Source organism: Spermophilus citellus (assembly GCF_964194105.1).
Source record: "Spermophilus citellus genome assembly, contig: SCAFFOLD_622, whole genome shotgun sequence".
In the NCBI taxonomy this organism is placed as follows: domain Eukaryota; kingdom Metazoa; phylum Chordata; class Mammalia; order Rodentia; family Sciuridae; genus Spermophilus; species Spermophilus citellus.
The window spans coordinates 1-24,647 of record NW_027672772.1 but is presented as its reverse complement, the minus strand read 5'-3'; the positions used below and the strand labels follow the sequence as shown (position 1 = coordinate 24,647).

Here is a 24,647-nt window from a genome sequence, read left to right as displayed (position 1 = left end):
GTCCTCCAAAGGCCCATCTGTTCAAGGCCTGGTGGTGCCACTGGGAGGTGGTGGGACCTTTAAGAGGCGGGGCCTAATGAAAGTCTTTAGGTCACTGGGGGCCTGCCTCACCCCTCCCCTGCCCCTCAGCTTCTGGACCATGGAGGGAATCGCCTTGCTCCACCACATGCTCCCGGCACCATGAGCTGCCTCCCCAGGCCCCAAAGCCACAGAGTCAACTGATCATGGACTGGAGCCTCTGAAGCTGTGGGCCACCGTAAACCTTTGCTCTTCATAAGTGAACTGCCTAAGGCATTTTGTTACAGTGGCAGAGAGCTGATCAGGTTGAAAGACCCTAATTTTGTTCCCAGCTGCAGGGACATTCTTGTTGGTGTCTCCCAGGCACCTGTGTGAGTTCCTCTAAGGTGAATCCTTCATGGAGGACTCGCTGGGTCACCCATCTGTTTTCCAAAGGCGGTCTATAATTCCCCCTTGTGGACCGAGGCGGGGAGTTCTGGGCTCCTGTGATTGCTTCTGCGTCCGTCTCAGTCTTTCACACACAGAGGTGACCTTCCCTCTTCCCGGCTGACCAAGGTCTCCAGGTATGGTCATTATAGACAAGAGCGCATGCAGTGGCCCCACAGAAGCCGAGCACTTACCCCGCAGTCGAAGCAGTTGAAGGAGGAGTGGAAGTAAGGCCGCGTGCCAAGCCCATACATTTTTATAAACATTTTGGACATAAAGAGTCCTAAGAAAATGAATTCTGCATAGTCTGGAGGGAGAAGGAGGAAATAGAGAGGCGGTCAGTCTGGGGTGAAGGCCGGCCAGGGCTTGTTCTCTAGAGCCCCGTCTCCCTTCTGGAAAAGGAGAAGAGAAGACGGGTGCCCCCCACCCCAGCTGCTCTCCAGTGGGTACCTCTGCTCTGGTTTGCAGAGAAGGGCTGGATGCAGCCAAGGCCCCCGCTTTCGTGTTGACTAGTGGTTCCCCAGGAACTCGGTACACTTCTATGTCCCCACTTCGAAAACCTCACAGGATAATTAACCAACCACCAGGGGCCTGGCGTGGACCCATAATGCCACTGGGTCTTATCTAAGAATCACGCTCCGTCCACTTTGGCCTGACTGAGCTCCCAAGGAAGAGGAAGAAGTGGAAATCACAACGGGGTCCTGGTTTTGACTTGACGTCGGGACTGGATGCGGCACTGGGCCACCCGGCGCAGGCACGGCTCCTCGGATACCCTCTGGAAATCCCGTCTAGCTGCTCATCTAAAAGTCTGGATCAAGACAAAGACTCCTGTTCTTAGATTTAGGAATGCCAAGGCCTCCGGGACGGATAAAGGTGGATGAGCCTGCAAAGCAATGGCTCATCCCAGTCCTGTTCTGAGGGGGATTTCCTAGTGGGGTAGGAAGCTGAGGTTGGGAAGCTCCTGGGAGGCTGGGGGCTGGGGGGCTGCTCAGGGTTCTCACCTAACCAAGAGGGAGGGAGGAGGAGGGGTTCTGAGGGGGAGTCCGCCTAGAGAAAGGGAAGATGGAGACCCAAACACGCCTCTGAGAATTTCCCACCATGGCCATGCAGCTAATCATTTGATGGCTGCTCCGGGTGGAAGGTGTGTGTCCCCTTCCAAACGCATGTTGAAACTCAATCCCCCAAGGAACCAAGGTAAGAGGTGGGCCCACAGGGGCTGGTCACGTCACATGGAGCCCCGATAAACGGGATCAGATGCTCCCGTGAAAGGGTTCAATGGGTCAGTTCATCTCTCTTGCCTTTCTGCCTTCTGCCATGTGAAGACTCCAGGCTCCTCCCCTCTCCAGGGGGCCCAATGTTCAAGGTGCCTTCCTGGAAGCAGAGGGCAGCCCCACCAGGCAACCCAACCTGTCAGCACCTTGGTCTTGGACTTCCCAGTCTCCCAAACTGTGAGAAAATGAATTTCTATCTTTATTAAATTACCCAACCTCAGGTATTTTGTTACAGCAGCACACATGAGCTCAGACAGTGGTCGAGAGTGTTTACTAATCTTGCTTTTAGTAGGTGGTTGGGGTGGATTGTTGGGGTCCCTCATGCTTATTTTTCACTGAAATGTCCCTTTATTTGTAGGACTCTAAGGGGTGACAGTGTGATTGAGGTCTCCAGGGTCTTCAGAGTCTAGGGTCTCTAGGATCAAAAGGCAGAAAAGGAAATCTGTCCATAACCTCAGGTCCCTTCCGACACCCAGTGGAAGTGGACGAGTGCCTCTGGGATGCTTGTTTCCTGATTACCGTGGAAACACACAGCGAGCCCTGCCCAAGGCCTGAGAGAACTCCTCCCCACAGCACTGGGGGGTCTGGAAGAACTTTCTGGACCATCAGATCTAATTTCCACGGAGAACCGATGAGTCGGAGACCCAGAGAACCCAGATACTTCATTGATTCTGAGACGCAGTTTTATTCAGACTTTGACATCTCTGAAGTGGAGGAGAGGTTCCTAAAATCAGCAGGTCTAGTGTAGACGGCAGATTGTTGTCTTTCTTGGTGACACATAAAGAAAAGGATGTCGTGTGTTTAAAGACCCTTGGTGGATATGGATGGTGGTTACGACTGGCCCAAGGTCACATGGTGACTTAGGGGCAGGGAAGGCATGCAGCATTCAGGTCACCTGGTGTTCAGGGTCGGGATCTATTATCAGACACAGCTTGGACCCTGAAGCCTAGTTGCCTGGGTTCAAATCCTAGCTTCATCACTTCCTAGCTGTGGGACCTTGGACAAGTGACTGAACCTCTCTGTTTCTCAGTTATTTCAACAGGAAAATGGGGATAATTTAAGGATCTTTACAGACAAGAAGCCCAATCCTCTGTTCCTAAACCAGGACGGACTGCCAGGTGATTAGTAGGGAGGACACACGGGATTAAAAATAGACCATCAGAGGAGGTTATAACAGGAAGTAGAGTCCTCATTTATAAGAGACTCCGGGGGGGACCAAACACAATTACTAAGGTTGGAACTAGGTCAGGACTCTTGGAAAGAGAACTGGCCCCGAGGGGTGTCCTGGGGGGTCAGTCATGACTGGGAACCACGAGGGCTTCAAGGAGATGGTGACCTCGGCTAGGCTCTCTGCCTTTCTAGGTCAAAGACTCGACTGTCTCCGTGGCAGGTGTCCCACATCTGTCCTGAACCAGGACAAGAGGGTGACGGATGAATAAATCAGGCCAGCTGAGAGACACGGAGGAGGGTGGCCGGTGGGTGGCGTGGTCTTGGGGAGCCCCACTCAGGGCCCCCGATGGGCACCTGCCCTTCGTGTGCCTGGCACGCCTCTTGTTGATTCCTCAGAGCTCTTTACTTTTTAAGTCCTGGCGGGATTGATCCCTATCTTTATGGCTTCTCCCCACCCCGGCCAGCCCCCAGCTTTGACCCCGTCTCACACTTGTCCTGGAACCAGGCGGAGGGAGGAGGATCAGGCCTGAGGGTGCAGGACCCACGGAGAGCAAGGTGCTCTCACGGTCCTTGGAGGGGAGGCCCAGGGGAGCCAAAGGCGTGGGCAGAGGGGGCCGAGAGCTGGACATGGATAGGAGAAACAGGACAATGGCTTCACTGTTCCCAGAGAGGCCGGGAAGTTCCATGTGAGCTTCTGTCTCTACCCCGTTGCTGCCTCCCTCTGTCCCCCACTCCCTCCCCCAGCACCCACAACTCTGCCTGGATTCCAGTTGACAGCCGTGGGCCTGGAGCAGGCGGGCTGTGCTGTGGCTCAGGGGATTAGAGGCTTGGGCCGGTGAGATGGCATTGGGAGGTGGCATGGGCCTTTAAAAGGTGGGGCCTTGTGGGCGGTCCCTCGGCCAACTGTGGGGTGCTCTCAAAGGCCTGGGATCCCAGGTGCCCTTGCTCTCTGCTTCTGGCTGCAGGAATGACCACTTGCTCCCACACACCCGTCACTGCCACCTCCCCACCCCATCAGTTCCCCACGGACACAGGTGCCACCTGCTCCAGCCTCCTAAACTGTGAGCTCAATAAACCTTTCCTCTTCATAAAGTCAGCTGCCAAGGGCACTTTGTTGTAGTAACAGAAAACGGACTGACACAGCATGGGCTAACCGCAGCTGGAGAGAACCGGAAAAAGACACTGGCTTCCAGGGAGGAGGACAGGAAGGGCCCGAGGAAGGGATGGGGAGCTGGCGGTACTCACAGAGGAAGTCGGAGAGCCACTCGGGCTGGTTGTAGTGAACGATAGCGACGCACAGGGTGTTGAGGGCGACCAGACTGAGCACAGTCCAGTAGAAGGCCTGAGTTTTGACCATGCGGCGGATGTAGAAGCGCATCCTCCGTTCCTTCTTGTGGAAGAAGGTCGAGTTCTCTAGCTTGGCACTTTTGATGCTGGCTCGGGCGAAGGGGGACCCTGCCGGGGAGAGAACGCAGGGGGTCAGGCAGGCATTTCTGGGGAGGGGCATGGCCAGCGCAGCCACCGCCTCCGGCCAGCCCTCCAGGAACCACCCTGACCCCCGGGCTCAGCTTAGCGGAGAAAGCAACGCCCCTGAGACGGTGGCACTGGAGGCCACCAGAGGGGGACAGACTGACAACAGGCAGGCCCAGGGCTCTCTCCAACAAGAGCCTGTGGCCTCTCGGGGCTGTGTCGGATGCCTGTGGCCGTCCAGAGCCCCTGCCCAGGACCCCGTGCCAGCTTGGAAGGCCTCCAGCTGAGGGGGAGGGTCCCCGTCTTCCTGGGACCTGTCACTTCAGAAGCGGTCACCGGGCACGAGCCGGGTGCAACTTCCACCTGCACACGTGTGTGCTCTGGAGCGTCCACTGAGGACCTATCCTGCCCCCGGGACACCCTAGTGTGGGGGAGTGACCAGAAAACCCACAGCAAGGCGCGGTGAGTGGCCGGGCAACTGGGGTGTTGGCCTGAGTCACCTCTGTGGCTGAGGCAGTGGAAAGAGCTGGTGCAAAAGTCCTGGGGCGGCACGTGCCTGACGTGTTTGGTGACACTGGAAGGGGTGGCTGAGGGAGGAGGTGAGCCAGGGAGGTGACGGACCTGGCAAGGCCTGGGGAACCCCGGGAGGTTCTTGGAGGAGGAGCCCACATGACTCAGGTGTGCACCGGTGCCCTCTGGTGTCTGGGGAGGCACCGAGGTGGGAGGCGGAGGTGGCAGCCAGGAGCCCAGGAGGGGGCGATAAAGGGACGCCTGGGCCCGGAGGCGGTGTTTCAGGGGAAGCCAACTCTGGTGGATGGATCCGGGTGAGGCTGGAGAGAGGGAGGGCGGGGAGCTGGGCCTGTGCCCCCTGAGGAGGATGTCCTCCATGGAGTGGGGGGCTGGGCAGCTGGCCAGGGCTGTGTGGGAGGAGATTCGTCTCCTGGCCTCTCTGGTCCTCCCTCCACAGTCTGCCTGGGGCTGCTCGGCTCAGGGCGCAGCCTCCCCCAGTGCAGCCTCCACTCCCTCTGACCCTCTGCCTCCCCTCCAGGGGCTGAACAGCTCCTGCTCCACCTCCGAGACACCTTCCGAAGCCTTTTTTAAAGTCGTAGTTCTGAGACGGACTCTCTCTCCGTTGCCCAGGATGGCCTCCGGCTTGAGATCCTCCTGCCTCAGCCTCCCGAGCACGGACACGACTGGTGTGTGCCACCCAGGGCTCTCGTGGCTTTCTGGACCATCCCTGCGGAGGGCTGAGCGGGGGTGCTGTGCGTCCCCCAGGGATTCGCGAGTTGGACACTTGGTCCCCAGGATGGCCATGTTTTAGCTGGAGGGACATTTAAGAGGCGGGGCCTTGTGGGAGGACCCCGCCCTCAGAGGGACTGGACCTGGCTCCCCTGGGGCCCTGAGCTCCCGGAAGAAGCTTGCTGTCAGGAATGGATCTGAGGCTTCCATTCCTCCCTGGTTTTCTTCTCCCATGATCCTTCCCTCCCGTCCACACTCCCAACAGGATGCCACCGGCCACAGTATGAGGCAGCCCAGGGGCCACTCACTGGAGCTGGCACCATGTGGTGTATTTGCAGCTTCCAAAACCTGAGCTAAATAAACCTCTTAAAAAAATAAGTTCCCAGCCTCAGGGAATTCATTATAGTAACAGAAAACGAACCCATACAACCTCCCTGTCTTACGGTTTGAATGGTGTCTTCCCAGAACTCGTGTTGAGATCCCAGCCCCGGGACATCAGAACGAGGCTATACAGAGGCCAACAGGGTCCTTAAAGAAATGACTGAAGTAAAAAGACGCCACTGGGGTGTTCCCAACCCAACAGGACTCATGTGCTTACAAGAGATCAGCAAGACCACGGGGGACACAGGGAGAAGGTGCCCAGGGGGCTCAGGAGGCACAACTCTGTCCACACCCCGATCTCAGACGCGCGCAGCCTCCAGAGCCATGAGACAATAAATTTCTGTTGCTTAAGCCACTGAGTCTGTGGCAGTTGGTTAGAGTGGCCCCAGGGGCTGGCTCAAATTTGAGGTATCATCCTCAAATGAAACCTAGTCTACTTTAGTTTTTATTCTTCTTATTTTCTTGAGACAGAGACTGGTCTCCAACTCCTGAACTCAAGAGATCCTCCTGCCTCAGCCTCCCGAGTTCTGGGTCTATAGTGTGTGCCCTGGCACCTGGCTTTGAACCCTAGTTTAAAACAATTCCTGCAAGAAGCTTTCTTTGGTTTTCTGCCAAATACTTCCCTGCCCTATAGATCCACAAGATTTCTTGTCACATTTCTTACAATTTTTTCTGCTCTGAGGTAACCTTTCCCCCTGATTTCAAAAATAATACAGGTGACTAATTCACACACCCCAGAAAATGTCATGTAGGAAGTGACAAACCCCTACAATCCCCTGATTTCTATACCTTTAACATTTCCAAATGTTGTTTTTTAAAAACGGGATCATATTGTACCTAGTGTCGTGCAACTTGATGTATCTCAAAATACATCTTTCTGTGCTGGCAGCAACTGTGCTTCTTCCTAACTGTAGACTATTTCACTGAATGGATATACCATGATTTCTTTAACATTCCCCCACTGCTGAGCATTGTGGGCTGTTTCTGTGTTTTCCCTTTTCCTTCCTTCCTTTCTTCCTTCCACGCCAGGCACTGAACCCTGGGCCTTGCCCATGCTAGACAAGTGCTCTACCACTGAGCTACATCCCAAGCCTTGGTTTTTACTTTTTGATAATCAGAAACAGTGATGTTGAGAAGAAGCTGGGGCCTGGTCTTTTGCACGTGTGAAGAAATGGTCTTGAAGGATAGATGGAAGGTCAAGGAGTATGGACTCTTACTTAAAGTCTATTCAAATCATGTCAAATGCTATGTCACAATTGCACCAGATGAGACTGCCCTCTGCCCTCGATCCTTTTCCTCTCCCCCAGATCAGCCGAGGAAGGACACCCCTGTACTAAGGACGGCTGCTCCTTCCCGCCACTCGGGAGGGAGGTCCTGGCTGGGCCGCGGGCAGAGCCTGGCATCCAGCCCAGGTTGTGGGGCAGCAGCAGAACCTTCTTTGCCCAGGAGAAGAAAACAAACCGCGTTTACAATGGGAGCCACCAGGCTGAGGGGGACGGATGTGACCGAGCACGCTCGGGGAGGTCCCAGGCTCCCCTCGGCCAGTCCATCCCCACGAGGAGACACAGGCTTCGGATAGAAACTAAAACTGCAAATGAAGGCCAGCTTCCCGGTGCCATTAGGGCCTACTTAACCGGGAAGGAGGTGGACAGGGTCACCTGGGGTGGCCTGGGCGGGGACTGTGGGCACACGCACACTTGGCGGGTTTCCACCTGGGTTCTGTGTTTGTGACACTCAGAGTGACTCGGGGGATACAGCTGAAGGGCTCCTTCCCCCAGGGAACGTGCCCCAAGGGGAGGGGAGCCCCGTGCCTAGGTGTGCACAGAGCAGTCAAGTGGGGCCTGGGAGAAGCACAGCACCGTGTCACAGGGAGACCCGAGTGGCTTTCTTCCTGGGGGTCCCCTTCCCCTGCCTCCCTCCGTCCTGCATTTCCTCTGCCTCCGTCCCTCCCCTCCCCCAGCCCCACTCCCTCCGCCTGGAGGCTCTTCTGCCTCCCTTCATGATTGGGATTTTAAAAATCATGTTTAAACCCCCTACACCCTATTCCCCCTCACTGCACAAGGACAAAAGCCACAGTCCCCACTAATAAATCCATAGCACGTGAGGGGCATGAGGAAAAGAAAAGACGTCCCCAGGCGCCTCTCAACCAACCCTTGTCGTTAGGATATTTTTTGTTCTATTTTTCGAAACTGGAGATGGGGCCCAGGACTGCTTTCACCCACTGAGCTGCGCCTCCGGCCCTTTGATTTTGTGTTTTGAGACAGGGTCTCACTAAGTTGCTGAGGCTGGCCTCAAACCCACGATCCTCCTGCCTCAGCCTCCTGAGTTACTGGATCACAGGGGTGCGTCACCGCCCCCGGCTCAGCTCTGGTCTCTGTGTTACAGTGGCAGAGGTCTGAGCACCACCTGTCACGCGTTCTCTCTGTCACTTCCCGGTGACTCTTTAGCTCTCAGTCTAAAGGCCACCTCCTCTGGGAAGCCCTCCAGCCATATCCCACCCTTCCAGAGTGGCCACGTCCAGGACCCCCATTTCCCTCACAGGCTTATTTGCAAACTCTGACTTAGCATCCATTTCCAGGGCTGTCTGCAAGTTTCACACGGTGGAATTCTTTGTCTTTCTTTTTTTATCTTTGGTTTCAGAGATGGAACCCAGGAGCACTCGACCCCTGAGCCCCGTCCCCAGCCCTATTTTGTGTCTTATTTAGAGTCAGGGTCTCACTGAGTTGCCTAGGGCCTGGCCATTGCTGAGGCTGGTCTTGAACTCACGATCCTCCTGCCTCAGCCTCCTCAGCTGCTGGGATGACAGGCGTGTGCCACTGCGCCCAGCCCTGAGCTCCGTGTCTTGTTCCCATCTGGGCACCTAATAACGGCAGCCCCCCCAAACTCTTCCCGAAGAGCTGCAAGTGGGGCACCCCTAGTCCCCAAATCCAGCATCCAAAATGCTCCGAGATCTCAAACCTCTTGAGGACGGACGCGACGTCCCAGGTGGAAAATTCCACACCACGAAATAGCAACAGGTTTCATGCACAGAATCATTCAGAGGTGCATGACGTCAGTGCACACAAGGCATGCCTGAGCTCCGCGTTTAGACCTGGCTCCCAGTTCCTCAGGGTCTCTCTGTCACTATTCCAAAATCTGACAAGGGACCCTTGACCACGGTGAACTGGCCGATGTCACCGAGAGCCTTGTCTCTGCTGGCTCTAGACCCACCCAGGGAGACCGCGTGGTCCTTGCCTCGGTCACGCGGGCTCAGGGCAGGCGGCGGGTTCCCAGGCCCTCGCCCTGGTTCCGGGGTGGGTGGGGGGGAGGCCGGGCAGGCTCACCCACAGAGGCGATGTCGGCCAGCTGGTCCTCGGCCTCCTCAGGGTGCAGCAGATCCGTCTTGCTCTTCTTGACGGTGGCCCTCCGCAGAGCTCCAGCAATGGGAACATGGCAAGAGACACAGGCGTGACCCTGGCTGCTCCGGACGCCGCACCGCCACCCGCGGCAGGGTGTCCATCGGGGCCCAGGGAGGAGGTCACCTGGCTTCAGGGGTCTGGACAAGGACTGTCCTGCGAAGCTCCCCTCCGGGCCTGCGTTCTGGCCACCCTTTCTCCTCTGAGTTATTTTTAAGTCCTAAAACCTGCTTCCTGGGAGTCCTGGGACTGACACCCAGGGACCACCATCCGTGGGCCTGCAACGTGCTGGGAGGCGCACCCCGAGGGCAGTAAGTTGGACACACGGCTGGTGGAGATCTAGACGCCCCCCCCCCCATGGCCCGTCCTGTTCCTGAGTAAAATCGCCAGGACTCTTATGTGGCCCAGGTGGGCCTAACACTCCGGGGCCAAAGCCCACCTCCTGCCTCAGCCTCTCAAGGAGCAGGGACCACAGGCCAGCAGCCACAGGTCCACTCCATGACCGCCCAGGGCCGGATCCCAGTCCCTTGCCTCCTGGGCATCCCAGGGACTTCCAGTCAACAGCTGGCCCTGCCTGATCCTGACCCCGGAGCAACCAGCTGGAGCTGGAGCGCAGCGACCTGAACCAGAGCTGGGCCGCGGTCACGGCAAAGGGGGCCAGGCTGGACGCCGCCCGACGTCCCACACTCCCCTCGGGCAGGTTCCCGCCATCCCCGACCCTTCCTGCCCTGACCTGGCCTCACGTTTGCTCCTGGCACCTCCTGGACCCCGAAGTCCACCCCTGACGGCCCCTGGGAACCCAGTGGCGCGTCCCCAGCCCTGGATGCTTCCTGCGGGGACCCCCGCCAGCTCGGGGGAGAGCAGTTACCATCAAAGGGATGTAGGTGCTCCACGTCGGCCTCGTCCTCCGCCAGGATCACTTCTTCTAAGGAGGAAGGACACAGGGTCACGGCGCCTCTCCTGGGCATGGGCTCGCCCGCCCTGGGAGGCAGGGTTCCCTGGGCCACCCCGACTGGCCCCTGGCTCCCGGGCACCTGGAGCTGCCCTCTGTCTCTGGCCCCGCCCTCTGTCTCTGGCCCCGCCCCCTGTCTCTGGCCCCGCCCTCCTCAGTTCGCGCCCAGCTCTGGCTCTCGGATGTGCCCAGTGTTTGGTCCATGGCTGGTCCCTTAAGGGGGCGGGGCTAGTGGAAGGTCCTTAGGCCATTCGAGGGGTGTCTTTGGAAGGAATTAAGGTAGTTCTCAAGGGACAACTGAACTGTTGCACGTGCAAGTGTTACAAGAGTGCCCCTCTCTGGCTTCCTGTTTGACCAAGTGACTCCTCTCCCTTTGCATGCTCATGATTCCATAAAGTCCTCAGTGCTGAGCCGATCCTGGCACCGTGACTTTGAACCTCCAGGATGGTGAGCTAAAGAAACCTCTTCTTTATACAGTTATCCTGCCTCGGGTATTTTGTCATAGTAATGAATACACCAACCTTATTCCCCCTCTCACACTCCCCGGCAGCCCCACCTCTGCCTACAAGCTCCTGCTTACACTGGCTCCTGTCACTTCCCTGTCCCCCCCTCCTCTCCCTTCTACTCACTCCAGTCCCACTGGCTTCCTGGCCACTCCCACTATGCCTGGCTTCTGCCCTGGCTCTGCTGGAGCTGAACTCCCACCCTCCACATCTGTTGTCCTCTCCTTCAGGCCTCGGCCAGATGCCACGTCCTCCAGACCTTCCCTGACACCCTGACTCCAGCTCTTCTCTGCTCCCTTCCTGCTCCCGCGTGTGGTGGCTCCCAACAAGAGGAGCCTGTCTTCATATTCTCTCTAGCATTCCGAACCAAGGGCAGGGACTTGGTTTGTCTGGCGCCCACCCCCTCGGTGCCTGGCACAGAGCCTGCCATGCGGCAGGCGCCCCTAAGTGTCTGCTGGTGGCAGAACAAGCCGCCTACTGTGTGCCAGGTGCCGAGCTTCCTAAGCACCCAGCCCTGATGTCTCGCTGAAGCTCCTCGAGGGGGTCGGGAGCCCTCCACAGGCACACGCTGTGCGTCCCGGGCTCCACCAGTGGTAGACCAGAAGTACCCAGAAAAGGTCTTTGTCCCAAACATGGGCAAGCCTTTCCTTGTCATTATCCCCAAACACTACAGCACTCGGCTGCAGCAGGTGTCACGAGTCACCCGTGCGCACAGGTTCGGTCAAACACTGGGCCATTTTCTATGTGGGACTGAAGATTTGGGTGTCTGTGGGGGGTCCTGAAACCAATCCCCTGGGAAACCAAGGGACAACTGCACCGTTATCATCTCCACTTAACCATCTTGAAAACTGCAGCACAGGGAGGTGACACGCAGTGTCGGGGGTGGCACGGCTGGAATGTAACCAAAGACAGATTTGACTTATTTATTTTTGGTCCTGGGGACTGAACCCAGGGGCACTTACCACTGAGCTGCATCCCCAGCCCTTTTTATTTTCTGTTTTGAGACAGGGCCTCACTATGTTGCTGAGGCTGGCCTCAAATCTGTGATCCTCCTGCCTCAGCCTCCCGCGTTGCTGGGATTACAGGCAGGCACCACGTGCCTGGCTCCAAGGTCTGATTTTGGGACTTAACGATCAGGCAATGTCATATCCCCGAGGCTCAATGTCCTACTCTAGATTCTTGCTGCCAGGGTCTGGGACACCGACTCACATCTCTCCTCCCATGGGATCCCTCCCTAGCCCTCTCCATGTGGCACGCCTGGCCCTGGGTGGCCTGGGACTTGTAGCCCTGGCTCTCACCTGCTTTGGAGATCCACTCCATGTACCCGTTGAGCTCGCGCTCAATCTGCTGCTGCCGCCTGAGCTTCAGGAACGCCCTCCGGTTCTCCACCCGTTCCCTCTCTTTGGCGAACTCTCTGCAGGAGCACGGGATCAGGGGCTGAGGTTGGGAGGGGGTTCTAGGGGACATTTGTGTGCGTGCTCGGGGGTTCTCTGGGGGGCACTTGTCGCCCACTCAGTCTCCTGGGAGGGCATGGAGTCCGACGGGCTGGGGGTCCCTGCGGCCTTCCCCATCCCAGCAGCTGCGCCAGCCCCAGAGAAAGCAAAGCGAGCGCCCCCAGCGCCCAGCACCATGGTGCCCGCTCCTGCCCATCCTCTCCACCTCCCAGGCCGAGAGCCCCGGCCAGCCCCCCGAGTCGGGCCAGGGGACCCAGGCTGAGGCCTCCTGCGGCAGCCTCACTCCCCTGGCAGGCCCCACCGTTTCCTGACCGCTCCTCCTGTTCCGAACAGAGAGGCCGCGAGGGGGGGTGCAGCTTCCAGGGAGGGTGTCCGAGAGGAGAGATGGAGGAAGCTGGGGTTGCCGACGGCACCATGGGGCCACCACACCAGTCCTTGGACTTCTTATGGCGAGAAATACAAAGTCCAATTATAATCAAGCCAAAAAAAAAAAAATGGGATTCAGGGCCTCTTTATGGCAGGAAAATAAATTTTTGTATTTTACTTAGAGACAGAGTCTCCCTGAGTTGCTCAGCACCTTGCCAAGGCTGAGGCTGGCTTTGAACTCACGGACCTCCTGCCTCAGCCTCCTGAGCTGCTGGGATGACAGGCGAGAGCCACTTCCCTGGCTAGGAAAAAACTTTTTGATCGTCTCTTATGATATTATGTTTGGAAAACGGGAGAAGAGGAACCCAAATTATTATTTATTTATTTATTGGTGAAAAGTGTGAATCCCAGGCAGGGAGGCTCCTGTGGCCCTCACCCTGCCCCTCGTGGGGCACAGCCCGCTGCTGCGTGTGGCTTGCCAAGGACGGTCTGAAGACCCCAGGGAAGAGCCGGGGTGTGCTGTTACCTGGTGGGTGGGAACGGAGGCTGACGAGCTGTGGGGAGGCTGGAAATCTGGGGGAGGCTGGCGAGCTGTGGGGAGGCTGGTGTGCCCTGGGGACAGGCGGTGGGCACAGGGAAGTGGAGGACTCACCCCGACAGCATGCCCAGCACGAGGTTCAGCATGAAGAAGGAGCCGATGATGATGAGGGGGATGAAGTACAGCCAGTTCCAGGTGTTCCCTGAGGCGTTGTTGCTCTGCAGGTGCAAGAGGAGGAACAGGTGAGCGAGCGGAGGTGCAGGTCCCCCTGGGCCCCCAGGGTCAGGAGGACGCAGAGGAGCCCAGAGGAGCCCTCAGGGCCGCGGCTCCCTCCCCAGGCTCGGGAGGAACCCGGGGAACTTACGAGGGTCACCTAGACCGAGGCCGGAGCAAGAGGAGGAAGCCCTGACCTGGGGCAAAGGCCCCGACTCCCTCCTGCCCCACAGTCACGGCCGTGTCCCCCACAGGAGGTGTGTGACTGTGGGGTCTGGTGGCCTGCAGAAGTCACCAAGCCAGACGGCGGGGGCCATGGGCCACTTCCTCCAGGGTCCCTCTCCTCCCCTCCTGCAGCCTCAATGTCAGCCACAAAAACCTCCCAGAGACTCGGCTGAATCCTCAAGGGGCAAGAAATCTATAAATAGAACATTCCCCCTGAAACAGAAGAGAAGACCACGGAGGAGAGGGAGGGCGGAAAGGGAGGGCGGGGGGGGGAGGGAGAGGGAGAGGGAGTGAGGGGTGGAGGAGGGGGGATGGGGGAGAGGGAGGGCGGAAAGGGAGGGCGGGGGGGTGAGGGAGAGGGAGAGGGAGTGAGGGGTGGAGGAGGGGGGATGGGGGAGAGGGAGGGCGGGGGGAGGGAGAGGGTGGGGGAAGGGAGAGAGAGGGGAGGGGGAGAAGGAGGGAGGGGGAGAAGGAGTGAGGGGTGGGGGGGAGGGGGAGAGGGAGGGTGGGGGAGGGAGAGCGCGGGGGGGATGGGGGAGAGAGGGGGGAGGGGGAGAGGGAGGGAGGGGGAGAAGGAGTGAGGGGTGGGGGGGAGGGGAGAGGGAGGGCGGGGGAGGGAGAGCGCGGGGGGATGGGGGGAGAGAGGGGGGAGGGGGAGAGGGAGGGGGAGAGGAGGAGGGGAAGAGGTGGGGGGGGCGAGGCGAGCACATGAATGGAGCCCTTATATTTACTAGGTGCTCGGTGTTCTTTTAAGTGCATTACCTATGGGAATTCACTTCACTATCATATATATATATATGTATATATACTTTTTGATGGTGCTGGGGATTGAACCCAGGGCCCTGTGCGTGCGAGGCAAGCACTCTACCAACTGAGCTCTATCCCCAGCCCCTATTTAATCTTAATGATGTTCCTATGTTATCACCTTATCCATTTAATTAATCAATTGATTTTTTATATCAGGGATTGAACCCAGAGACACTTAACCACTGAGCCACATCCCCAGTCCTTTCTTTAAATTTTATGAAGAGACGGGGTCTCGCTGAGTTGCTTAGGGCCTTGCTAAGTTACTGAGGCTGGTTTTGAACTTGTGATTCTCCTGCTGGGATTTCAAGCGTGTGCCTGGTTCTCTTGCCCATTTTATAACTGAGAAAACTAAGTCTTGGAAAGACAAAATCCTAGGCAAAGTCAGTGACGATGTTGGAACCAGGCAGGTGCCCTCCCCTGACCCCATGAACTTAACCTCTGTGCTGGGAAGCATTGGCTTGAGCCATCAGGGAAGGTGGAACCTTCCAGTGGTTCATCACCCTGTGGCACCTGCAGAGTGTAGGTCTCCCAGTGTGGCTTTAAAAGCCCACCTTTAAAAATATGTATAAATGCTGCGGAAGAAAACCTAAAATAAGAAAGACTGGCACCACCAGGTTTCAGTGAGGCTGTGGGGTAACTGATGCCCTCATCCCTGCTGATGGGGAGTAACATGGCGTATTAGCCTCTTGCAGCTGCTAAAGCAAACAATCACAACTGTGCAGCTTCAACAACAGAAATTTATTCTCTCAGAGTTCTGGAGGCCCAAAGTTCAAGATCAAGGTGTGGGGACTCTGAGAGAGACTCTGGCCCAGGCCTCCTCCCTGTGTCTGGTGGTCTGCTGGCTGTCTAGTGCTCCTTGGATCACTGTCTAGGATCACCTCGTCTCTGCCTTCATTTTCCCACGGCCTGTTCACTCTTTGTGTCTGTCTTTATTTCTCCTTTTAATTAATTTCTTTTTGGGTGGTACCGCGGTTGGAACCCAGGGCCTGGCTCATGCCAGGCAGGAGCTCCACCACCGAGCAACGCCCCAGCCCAACGTGCGAGTTTTGGGTGGGGGACACAAGACAACCCATGACACGGGGGACACACACCCATGCTGAAAAAATTCCCTGAGAGTTTCTACTCAAACTATTTATGTTCCTTTCCCACAACCCTGTGATTCTGCTCCGGGTTGTTCCCCAAAGGCCACCAAGAGTGCTCAAGTCAGTGACGACCGACCATAAGAAAGTCCCCAACCGCTGACAACCCAACCTTTCTCAAGGGAAGAGAATACAGGAGCGGAGCATGGGGGTGAGAGCCTGCCCCGTGCCACCGCGGACCTCCCACCAGGTGAGGCTGAGCAGGAGAAGGGGACAGGAAACATGTAGGTGGGTCCCACTGTGCAGTCTGGGGAAGTGAGGTGTGGGGCGCACGTCTGCAGGCCCAGCCCGGGAGGCCAAGGCAGGAGGGCTGCTGGGGTTCCAGGCCAACTGGTACCAGGGGGAGGCCAGCAAACCAACCCCCACCAGGTGGACGAAGGTGTGGCTCAAAGCCCCGGGGAGAGTCCCTGGGGGAGGAGGTGACGGAGGGGTGGGGGGTGTGGGGGGCGCCTTCTGGGCCTGAGAAGTTTCTGCTTCCGTGGGGCCGGCCACACCCGCGCCTGCGCCTGTGGGTCGTCCCTCTTCACGGGCCGCGCAGTTTCCTGTGTGTTTATGGTCCTGATCTTAGAATGGTCTTGTGTTAAGTTAACTCTGTCTTGGGAAGGAAGGAAGGTCGGCCTCAAGGACGTGGCGATTAGTGACAGGAGCCACCCGCAGGCTCCACCCGCAGGCTCCCGGGAGCCACCAGATCAGACGCAGGGCGGCACGTGGGGTCCTGGGGACAGAGCTCGAGTTGGGGGAGACCACGGCAGTGCCTGGGCCGAGGGGGAGATGGCCACACAGCAGAGGACACGCTCAACGCCACGGAACCGCACAACCAGCAGCAGCTGAGGGGGCTGGGGACGGGCTGGGGTGCAGCCCCTGCCAGGCCCTGGGCTCCCTCCCTGCCTCGCAAAACAGATGTTAAGAAGGTTCATCTTTTCTGTCGTCCCAGAGGCTTGGGAGGCTGAGGCAGGAGGATCACAAGTTCAAGGCCAGCCTCAGCAATGGTGAGGCCCTAAGCAACTCAGTGAGACCCTGGGCTGGGGACGTGGCTCAGTGGTCGAGTGGCCCTGAGTTCAATCCCTGTCACCTGTCCTCCAAAAAAAGGGTACATTTTTATGTTGTATGCATTTTACCACAATGTGAGGGGGGGAGAGGAGGGCGAGGGGGAGAGGGAGAGAGGGAGAGAGGTCAGCCTGGACGGGACCTGGACAGGATTCGGGTGATGAATGTCCACACAGGAGTCCACGCCCTGGTTCAAAGCCTGGAAGTGCTTTTTCTTGTGGAAGGTTCTGGAAGAGGCCGGAAGCTGCAGGGCATGGCTAGCGAAGGCAGGGCTGGCTTCTGCCCCCAGCTCTGCGGCGGCCGAGGCTCTTGTCCCCATTTCTCGGGGCTAAATATAGCCCAGGGAGCCAACCCTGCAGCAGCCAGCGAGAAGGAGGCACACTGTCACCAGGGCCTGGTGACAGGGGACAGACTGGGGTGTGGGGACAGAGACAGTAGCAAACAGGGGGAGCAGCGGAGGCCCCTGCATCCAGTGCGTCCGTCTGTCCATCCGTCTCAGAAGCTGCCAACAAAACCGTGGTGGGCCCTGTGATGTGCTGCTCAGGACAGTAACAGCCGCCCAGGGACGCTGGCCCTCGGGGAGCCCGGTCAGTCCTGTCGTACACCCCGAGATGCAGCACAGAGCCATTCCCGGGGGAGGGGCAACGTCACAGGCCACCGTTCTGCTGGTGTCACTCTGAGTCTCTCCACACAGGACGCACAGACGTCCTGACCCCCGGGACCCGCGAACTCACCAGAGGGCCTCCGCAGTGTCACCAAGTTAGGATGAGGCCATTAGCGGAGGCAGGACTGACGTCCTTATGAAAGGCCGACCTGGGTGCAGACACCGGCACACTGCGGGGATCCGAGGGAGGACCAGGCCGCGCTGGGGACCGTGACCCACAGCCGGGGCAACACCGAGGTTGCCTGCAGAGCCCTGGAAGCCAGGGACAGGCCAGAACCGGTCCCGCCCAAGGTCTGTGAGGGACCAAGACCCTGCTGGTACCTTGGACCTCCGGAGCCCAGAACTGTGAGAAGAACACACTCTGCTGTTTCAAGCCACTCTGTTTGTGGCCTTTCATTGTGACAGTTACAGGAAATGACTACAGTCGCCGAAAAAAGGGCAGAGGTGGTCCTCCGACTTTGTCACCTCCCACCCTTGTCTCTTCCCCAGATCACCCCAGAGGGCTCCCTGGGGCCTCTATGGGTGGGACGCCCCTGCTGGCTCTCACGCCCTCCTGGGTCAGGCGAAGGGCAGCTGTGGGCACCCGGGCTTGGCGGAGGTTGGAGGGCGGCTGCTCACTGGTCAGCGCACTGACACGGCCGGGGGACCTGGTGACAGATGGCCCTGTCTTCTGTCCACATTCTGCTGCCTGGAACCCTGGCCACCATCAGCTCTGGGCTCACCTATGTCTTTCGATAGGGCGAGGTGGCCCTTCCTGGTGGCCGAGGGCCGAGAGATGGGCGCCAGCCAACGGGGAGTGGGTGGAGAGATCTGGGCTGCTGTTTAGGTCAGAGGGCTGAACCTGCAGAGTGAGACTCTCCGGGGGTGTCCAGAACAGTCCCGGGCATCGTTCTCCACTAGCAAGGCCCCTAGTGGCACCTCAGCAGGGTCCCCTCCTCCCCACTGTCACCTGCGCTGGACCCGGAGCGCGCAGGAAATGCAGCCCTTGCTGAGACCGTGGAGGCTTGGGGATGCTCGTTACTGCGGCAGGTCCCTCCACCCTGACAGATACACCCTGACCTGGCCACCGTTTGCTCCTTTGCTCCCGAAGGCCTTTCTCGAAAGACACCTTCGCACTCACCCCCTGTCGAGGTAGGTGTGGGAAAGGGTGTCTCCTGTATGTCGGGTAAAGAAATTCCCCAAGGAGCCAAGTTCAAGGTCACTATGAGCCCGTGGACCCCATTCTCTTCCCCTTCGGCCTCGGCTCAGCTGATCCCTTCTCCTCCCCCAGCCTGAGGGTGGCCCCACGGGGACAATCTCTGGAAGGAGGGACCCGGCCCTCCCTCAGTTCAGCCGGAGGTCTCGTCCTCTTTCTGGCCCGTTTCACCCTCTGAATGATCTTGTTGATGTTCGACTTGAGGCTGCCTGAGCGTCAGCTCCCCACGGGTGGACATGCTTCCCGCGTGGTCCCCAGAAGACACCGGGCACATAGTAGGTGCTCACTAAGCCCTGGCTGAAGGGCGCACACCATCCTGTGTTACCATGGTAACCAGAAGTGCATCCCAGCTCCTGTGCAGGCCCCTCCCTGACAGTCAGAGGGGGGCTCAGCCCCTCCGCCACGTGGGTGGTGCCCCTTCAGGCTGACCACGTGCCTCCCTGACCCCATCACCCCCAGGCCCCGCCCCTGGGCCAGCGAGGGGAGGACGTGCCTTCCCTGCAGCTCACGGGGGTCCTCCCTCCGTGTACCCCCCCCCTGCTGAACCCGCAGAGCCTTAGTCACAGCGGCCCGTCGGGTGGACACTGCACCCAGCCTGCTGCCCAGCTCATGAGCCCGCGTAGAGGCGAGTCCCCTGAGGCGCCCTTGACCTCCTGGTTTCCTTTCCTCTGTTTTTTTAAGCCTGGCTCATTCAAAAAAATCAGGATGGAAGATGTTAAAAACAGTCCCTCGGCTCAGGACACCCGTGCCCCGGTGTATGAGGTAAAAATGGGGTCGATTTGACTGTGAAAAAGCCAAAGTCTGACAGTGGCCTTGAGGGAGGCCGCACGCCCCAGTTTCCACCCGGTGTGACCCGTCGCGGCCGGGCATTAGTTTCTGAGTTCTATTTTCCCCACTTACTCTCAAAACTGTCCTGGTTTGGATGATAAATGACGCGGGCTGTCTGCCGAGGAAGCGTGTCCCTCCCTGGCCTCACCAGTGGCCACTCTTGTCCTCGTTAGCTCCCCTCTGGCCACGTGGGCAGCAGCACCGCTCCTCACAAATGCCAGGACACTCCTACCCCAGGGCCTTTGCACTGGTGGTTCTGACCCCCGGCTGCCCTTCCCTGAGATACCCACAGGCTCCCCGTTGAGGTCTTCTCCAATGCTCTCACTGCCCTCTAACACCATCTCGGACGCAGAGGGTAACAGGGTCCAGTCCCCGGATCCCCACTGGCACGCAGCCGACGGCTCTGGGGTTTGTCTGTGGACCAATCCCTGCCGTGGAGACCGCCGGACCCTCACAGCCCCCCATGATTCACATTCACCATCTGCCCTTATCTCACGGATCACCCGCTTCCCCCACTAACACGCCAGCACCTCAGTGCCTGCACATAGTAGGTACTGACAGTGTACCTGCATACGGGACTCGTTTGATAAATGTCTTGGATAAACGGGGACCGACTGTCCCCAAAGTCAACTACTTTGATATTGGACAAGACAAATATCAGTGAATAAGACCAGGCTTATGTGAAAGATCAGAGCCGGCGGTCAGTGACTACGCATCAAGGGACACGCATTTATGAGCACCAGCTGAATACGTTTCTGTTGTTCCTTTCATTAGCATTATCTAAGGGAAAGAAATAGAGAAAAAGGGACAGAAAGAGCACAGAGAGGGGAGGAAGGGGAGGAGGAGGGGGAGGAGGAGGGGAGAAGGGGGAGGAGGGGAGGAGGAGGGAGGAGGAAGAGGAGGGGGAAGAGGGAGGAGGAGGGGAGGAGGGGGAGGAGGGGGAGGAGGGGGAGGAGGGGGAAGGGGGAGGAGGAGGGGAGGAGGGGGAGGAGGGAGGAGTGGGAGGAGGGAGGAGGGGGAGGAGGAGGGGAGAAGGGGGAGGAGGGGGAGGAGGAGGGGGAGGAGGGAGGAGGGGAGGGGGAGAGGAGGAGGAGGAGGGAGGAGGGGGAGGAGGGAGGAGGGGAGGGGGAGAGGAGGAGGAGGGGGAGGAGGGGGAGGGGGAGGAGAGAGGAGGGGGAGGAGAGAGGAGGGGGAGGAGGAGGGGGAGGGGGATGAGGAGGGGGAGGAGGGGAGAAGGGGGAGGAGACAGGAGGGGGAGGAGGAGGGGGAGGGGGATGAGGAGGGGGAGGAGGGGAGAAGGGGGAGAAGGTGGAGGAGAAGGGAGAGGGGGGAGGAGGGGGTGGAGGAGGAAGAGCAAGGAGAGGAGGAGGTGGGAGAGGAGGAAAATGTACGAGGAAGAGAGGACGAGGAAGAGTGCGGGAGGAGTAAGGACAGAGCCCAAGGCTGCGTTGGACATGACTCTTCTGCTCTCTAGGGGACCTCTGTGAGCCTCAGTTTCTTCATCTGGAAGACAGGGCTGAAAACATCTCCCTTTAAGAGGTCGTCTAGGTCACTGTTGGCGTCTGCAGTGGGAACGGAGATGGTCACCGGCTGAACTACCCGCTCCCTGGGTCCTTCCACAGCTGGGGATGGAGCCCAAGGTCCCGCATGTGCTGGGCAAGGGCTCTGCCCCTGAGCTCCGGCTCCAGCCCGCCCTCCCCGGGACCGACAGGAGCCACCTGTGAGAGCCCTTCCTGTCAGACGGAGATTCTCTGGGGCCAGGGACAGCGTCTAGCAGGGCCCACGAATTTGCACAGAAAATGGTGACCCCTTCTATTTCCTCACGTCCATGGGAAATGGGGCACTTGGTCATCATGAAGGGAAGCAGCAAATGGCGTTAATATGGGCAGAACCTCCCGCCACCAGGGGACGTCCCATCAGGTGACAGCACGATGGCTTTTTTTGGGGGGGACACCAGGGATAGAACTCGGGGCGCCGACCACCGAGCCCCACCCCAGCCCTGTTTTGCATTTTATTTAGAGACAGGGCCTCACTGAGTTGCTTAGGGCCTCGCTGTTGCTGGGGCTGGCCTTGAACTCGCGATCCTCCTGCCTCAGCCTCCCAGGTCGCTGGGAGTGCAGGTGCGGGCCCCTGTGCCCAGTGGGTGATGTTAATCTGGGAAGAGCCCAGCAGAGGCTCAGGGGCACCTCGTGTATTTGGGGGGCTGTGAATGGGACTGTGCCCCGGGAGCTGAGATCCCGACTCCAGGACCCCAGGAGGCCGCCTGATCTGGACAAGGGGTCGTGCCGAGGTCATTGGTTGAGCTGAGGTCAAGATGGAATGGGGCAGGTCGAATCTCCTAGGAGGAGGAGGGACAGGCCACTGTGGATCTGCTAGCCAGGGCCACCAGGATTGTCTGCCACCAGGAGCTGGGGGAGGCCAGGGAGGGTCCTCCCCAGGCTGCGGGGGGGGTGGCTGTGAGGACCCTCTGCACCGCAGCTCCTGGCCCCCAGCAGCAGGGGAAGTTGTTTCTATGTCTGAGTCATTCAGTTCACGGCCCCAGGGTGACACGGGAGGTGACGTTGGGAGGCTCCACCCAGGGAGGGAAGGGCAGGAAGGACCGGCTGGCCGGGAGGTTCCCAGGGCCACTGACCGGGGCACCTGGGCGACAGGAGCAGCCGCGGGGCGTGGGGCATTCACCCACCCGTCCCCCGGGCACCTGGTGGAGGCTGCTCCGGGGATGTCCCCGGGAGGCCTGGTGGCCGCGGCAGTCCCAGGAAGGGACAGAGTGATGGGTGACCCCAGGGAGGGCTTCACAGTGGAAACCTTATGGACGGCTGGGGTGGGGACACTCGGGGGGAGGCCCTGTGCCTGCAGGATGACGAGGTGACACGCAGCCCAAGGCCAGCAGCACCCACCTCCTCGCCCCTGTGACAACACCACATCACAGACACCACCAGTGTCCCTCATGGGACAGAGACCCCTGGGCGAGAAGCTCTGCCTCAGAGTCTCAAGAGCCTGGAGGACGACGGTGGGCACAAATGGTGGAAAGTTCTAGAAGTCGGTTCTGAGTCAGGCTGCAACCAGTCGGTCGGGGTGGGTGGGACATTATGATAAAAATGTCAGTCGTGTTTCTAAAAGAAATACTAAGGTGGGGTCTGGCTCCTCCTGAGCTCGGCCAGGGCCACCCTCGCTCCTAGGCGAGGTCTGATTACGTGTGACCAGTCCCTGTGTCCCGGGGCAGTGGGCGACAGGCACAACCATCTGGGGCCCCCCTTTCCGCCCACTCTCAGGCTGCACCCTAAATGGGCGACTGAGTCGAAGGTCAATTCCCATGAATCTCCCTCCAACCTCTGGGGGGACATTCCACAGAAGCAGGCCCCAGCCCAGAGGGGTGGCCCAGCCCCGCGCAGGAGGAAGCCAGGCCTCGCTCCCCAGTGGCCAAGCCCCACACGGGCCACACCTCCATCTGCAACCGTGGCGTCAGGGCAGGGCCCGGGGACCATGGAGGGTCCACAGAGGCGCACGTGCCAAGTGGCCTCAGGACGCTCCACGGAGAACCACGCTGTGGCCGCCTTGTTCCTAACCCTAAGTCTTTGGCTCCGGCCTTCTTCAGCAGGGGACAGAGGACTGATCTGGGGACCTCTCTCTCACACAGATGGACGAGAGGAGGGTTAGTGTGTTGGGGACGAGGGGACATCTCAACAGGTGTCAGAATTATAAATGACTTTAACCTTTGACCCCCAGCTACGTAGACGCAAAAGCACGGAAAGCACACAGGGTAGCTCATGGCAGCTCGTCCGCACACGGAGGTCGGCCCGATGTTTCCCTCCAGGGTACCCACAAGATGGAGTACTATGCTGCTGTCTAAAAGAATGAAGAGGGGCTGAGGTTGTGGCTCAGTGGCAGAGCACTTGCCTAGTGTGTGTGAGGCACTGGGTTCGATTCTCAGCACCACATATAAATAAATGAATAAAACAAAGGTTCATCAACATCTAAAAAAATTAAAAAAAAAAAAAAGAATGAAGGGGCCATCGGTGCCCTGCAGTGGGGAAGGCTCTGGAATATTCTGCTACGGGAGCGGGGAGAATGACGGACCAGAACAGCAGGCGCAGGAGCCACCCTCTGGTGTGAGGAGGGGAGGGGGCTCAGAGCTGACGGAGCCATGCCACTGTCCTCTGAGTCCGCCTTTGCCTATTCAGCCAAGTGCACATCAAGACCAAGTGGCAGAGCTGAGGCTTCTTCTGTCATTATGCCCTAAACGGCAGAGACGACCCTGCACAGCGTTTGCCTGGCTCCAGGGACTGGGAGCCGTCAGACACGACTGGACGCACTCGAGGTCCTGGCAGGTTCCGGGCCACTTCACATGGGGCACGAGAGCCCGGGGTCCCGGGCCAAGCCTCTGTGGATGGTGAGTGACAGCCGCATTGGCATAAATAAAAAAGAGTGGCAGAGGGAGGGGGCTGCGTGGGGGCAGCAGGGGACAGGGGCCGGCGGGGCCGGGCCCGGGAGGACGTCTCTCATCCGCAGCATTTTAAGGGCTGGGGAGAGGCACAGAGGCCGCATGCTAGGCATGAATATTTAAAAGCTGCTCAATAAAACATGCCTCGCGCTCTGCTTTCCAAACCTACCTCCCCAATGCCTGAAGGTCAGGGTGGGGCTGGGATCTGCTGTCCGCGTTGGACTGCAGCCTGGGGACCACCCTGGCCCTGACCGTGGCCGGGGAAGCCTCCTGCGTCTCCCCCTGGCCAGCCATGTGCGCACGTCCAGGTCTGCACGTCCAGGCTCGAGTCACGCTTGCCCCAGGAGTGGCCTCTCAGCTGCCCTTGGCCCTCGGGGGAGGGGTGTGAACAGCCCATGGAGGGTCCACGGACGCCCATGGAGTGGGGGCCTAGGCAGGAGGTCCCAGGACCCCAGACAACCCACAGCGTGGGCTACACTGTGTGCGCAGGGCCCTGGTAGATGTGTGCCCTGGGCCGTGACCTCCACCTCTGGGGGAGGGCTGGGTGACCTCCAGGGTAGAGCCACCTTGCCTGGGTTCAAAGATACTACTCTGTCTTTCATCCATGTTAGGTTTGGGATTGCACGACTTTGACAGATTTTAAAATCCAAAACGACATCTAAACACTTGCATGCTGCAAAATGAGGTCACATTTGTGTCCCCTCCAGACCTCCCTGGCCACAGGGACCTAGTGGTTAGAGGTCTGCGGTGAGCCTGCACCCTGGACTCCGCAGAGGCTGGTCCTCAGGCTGCCTCCCCTTGCTCCCGTTTCCCCATCACAGCCCCAGGAGCTGCCCTGCTCCCAGAGGGCCACCTCCCTGTGACCCTGGTGGTCCACATCCACTGTCCCAGTGTCACTTACATTG

At 58.9% G+C, this 24,647-nt stretch overlaps 1 protein-coding gene across 1 annotated transcript in view; it reads right to left on the bottom strand.

Moving 5' to 3' along the window:
- Nucleotides 1-19,642, bottom strand: part of LOC308640634 (voltage-dependent P/Q-type calcium channel subunit alpha-1A-like) — a gene marked incomplete at its 5' end in the record, with an annotated part of 42,354 nt that extends 22,712 nt beyond the window's left edge. Inside the window, 7 exon segments of the mRNA XM_081312453.1 lie at nt 639-751; nt 4,131-4,340; nt 9,299-9,388; nt 10,239-10,295; nt 12,124-12,239; nt 13,298-13,401; nt 19,592-19,642. Of these exon segments, the coding sequence (XP_081168579.1) occupies nt 639-751; nt 4,131-4,340; nt 9,299-9,388; nt 10,239-10,295; nt 12,124-12,239; nt 13,298-13,401; nt 19,592-19,642 (741 nt within the window).
- Between the last annotated feature and the right edge of the window lie 5,005 nt (nt 19,643-24,647).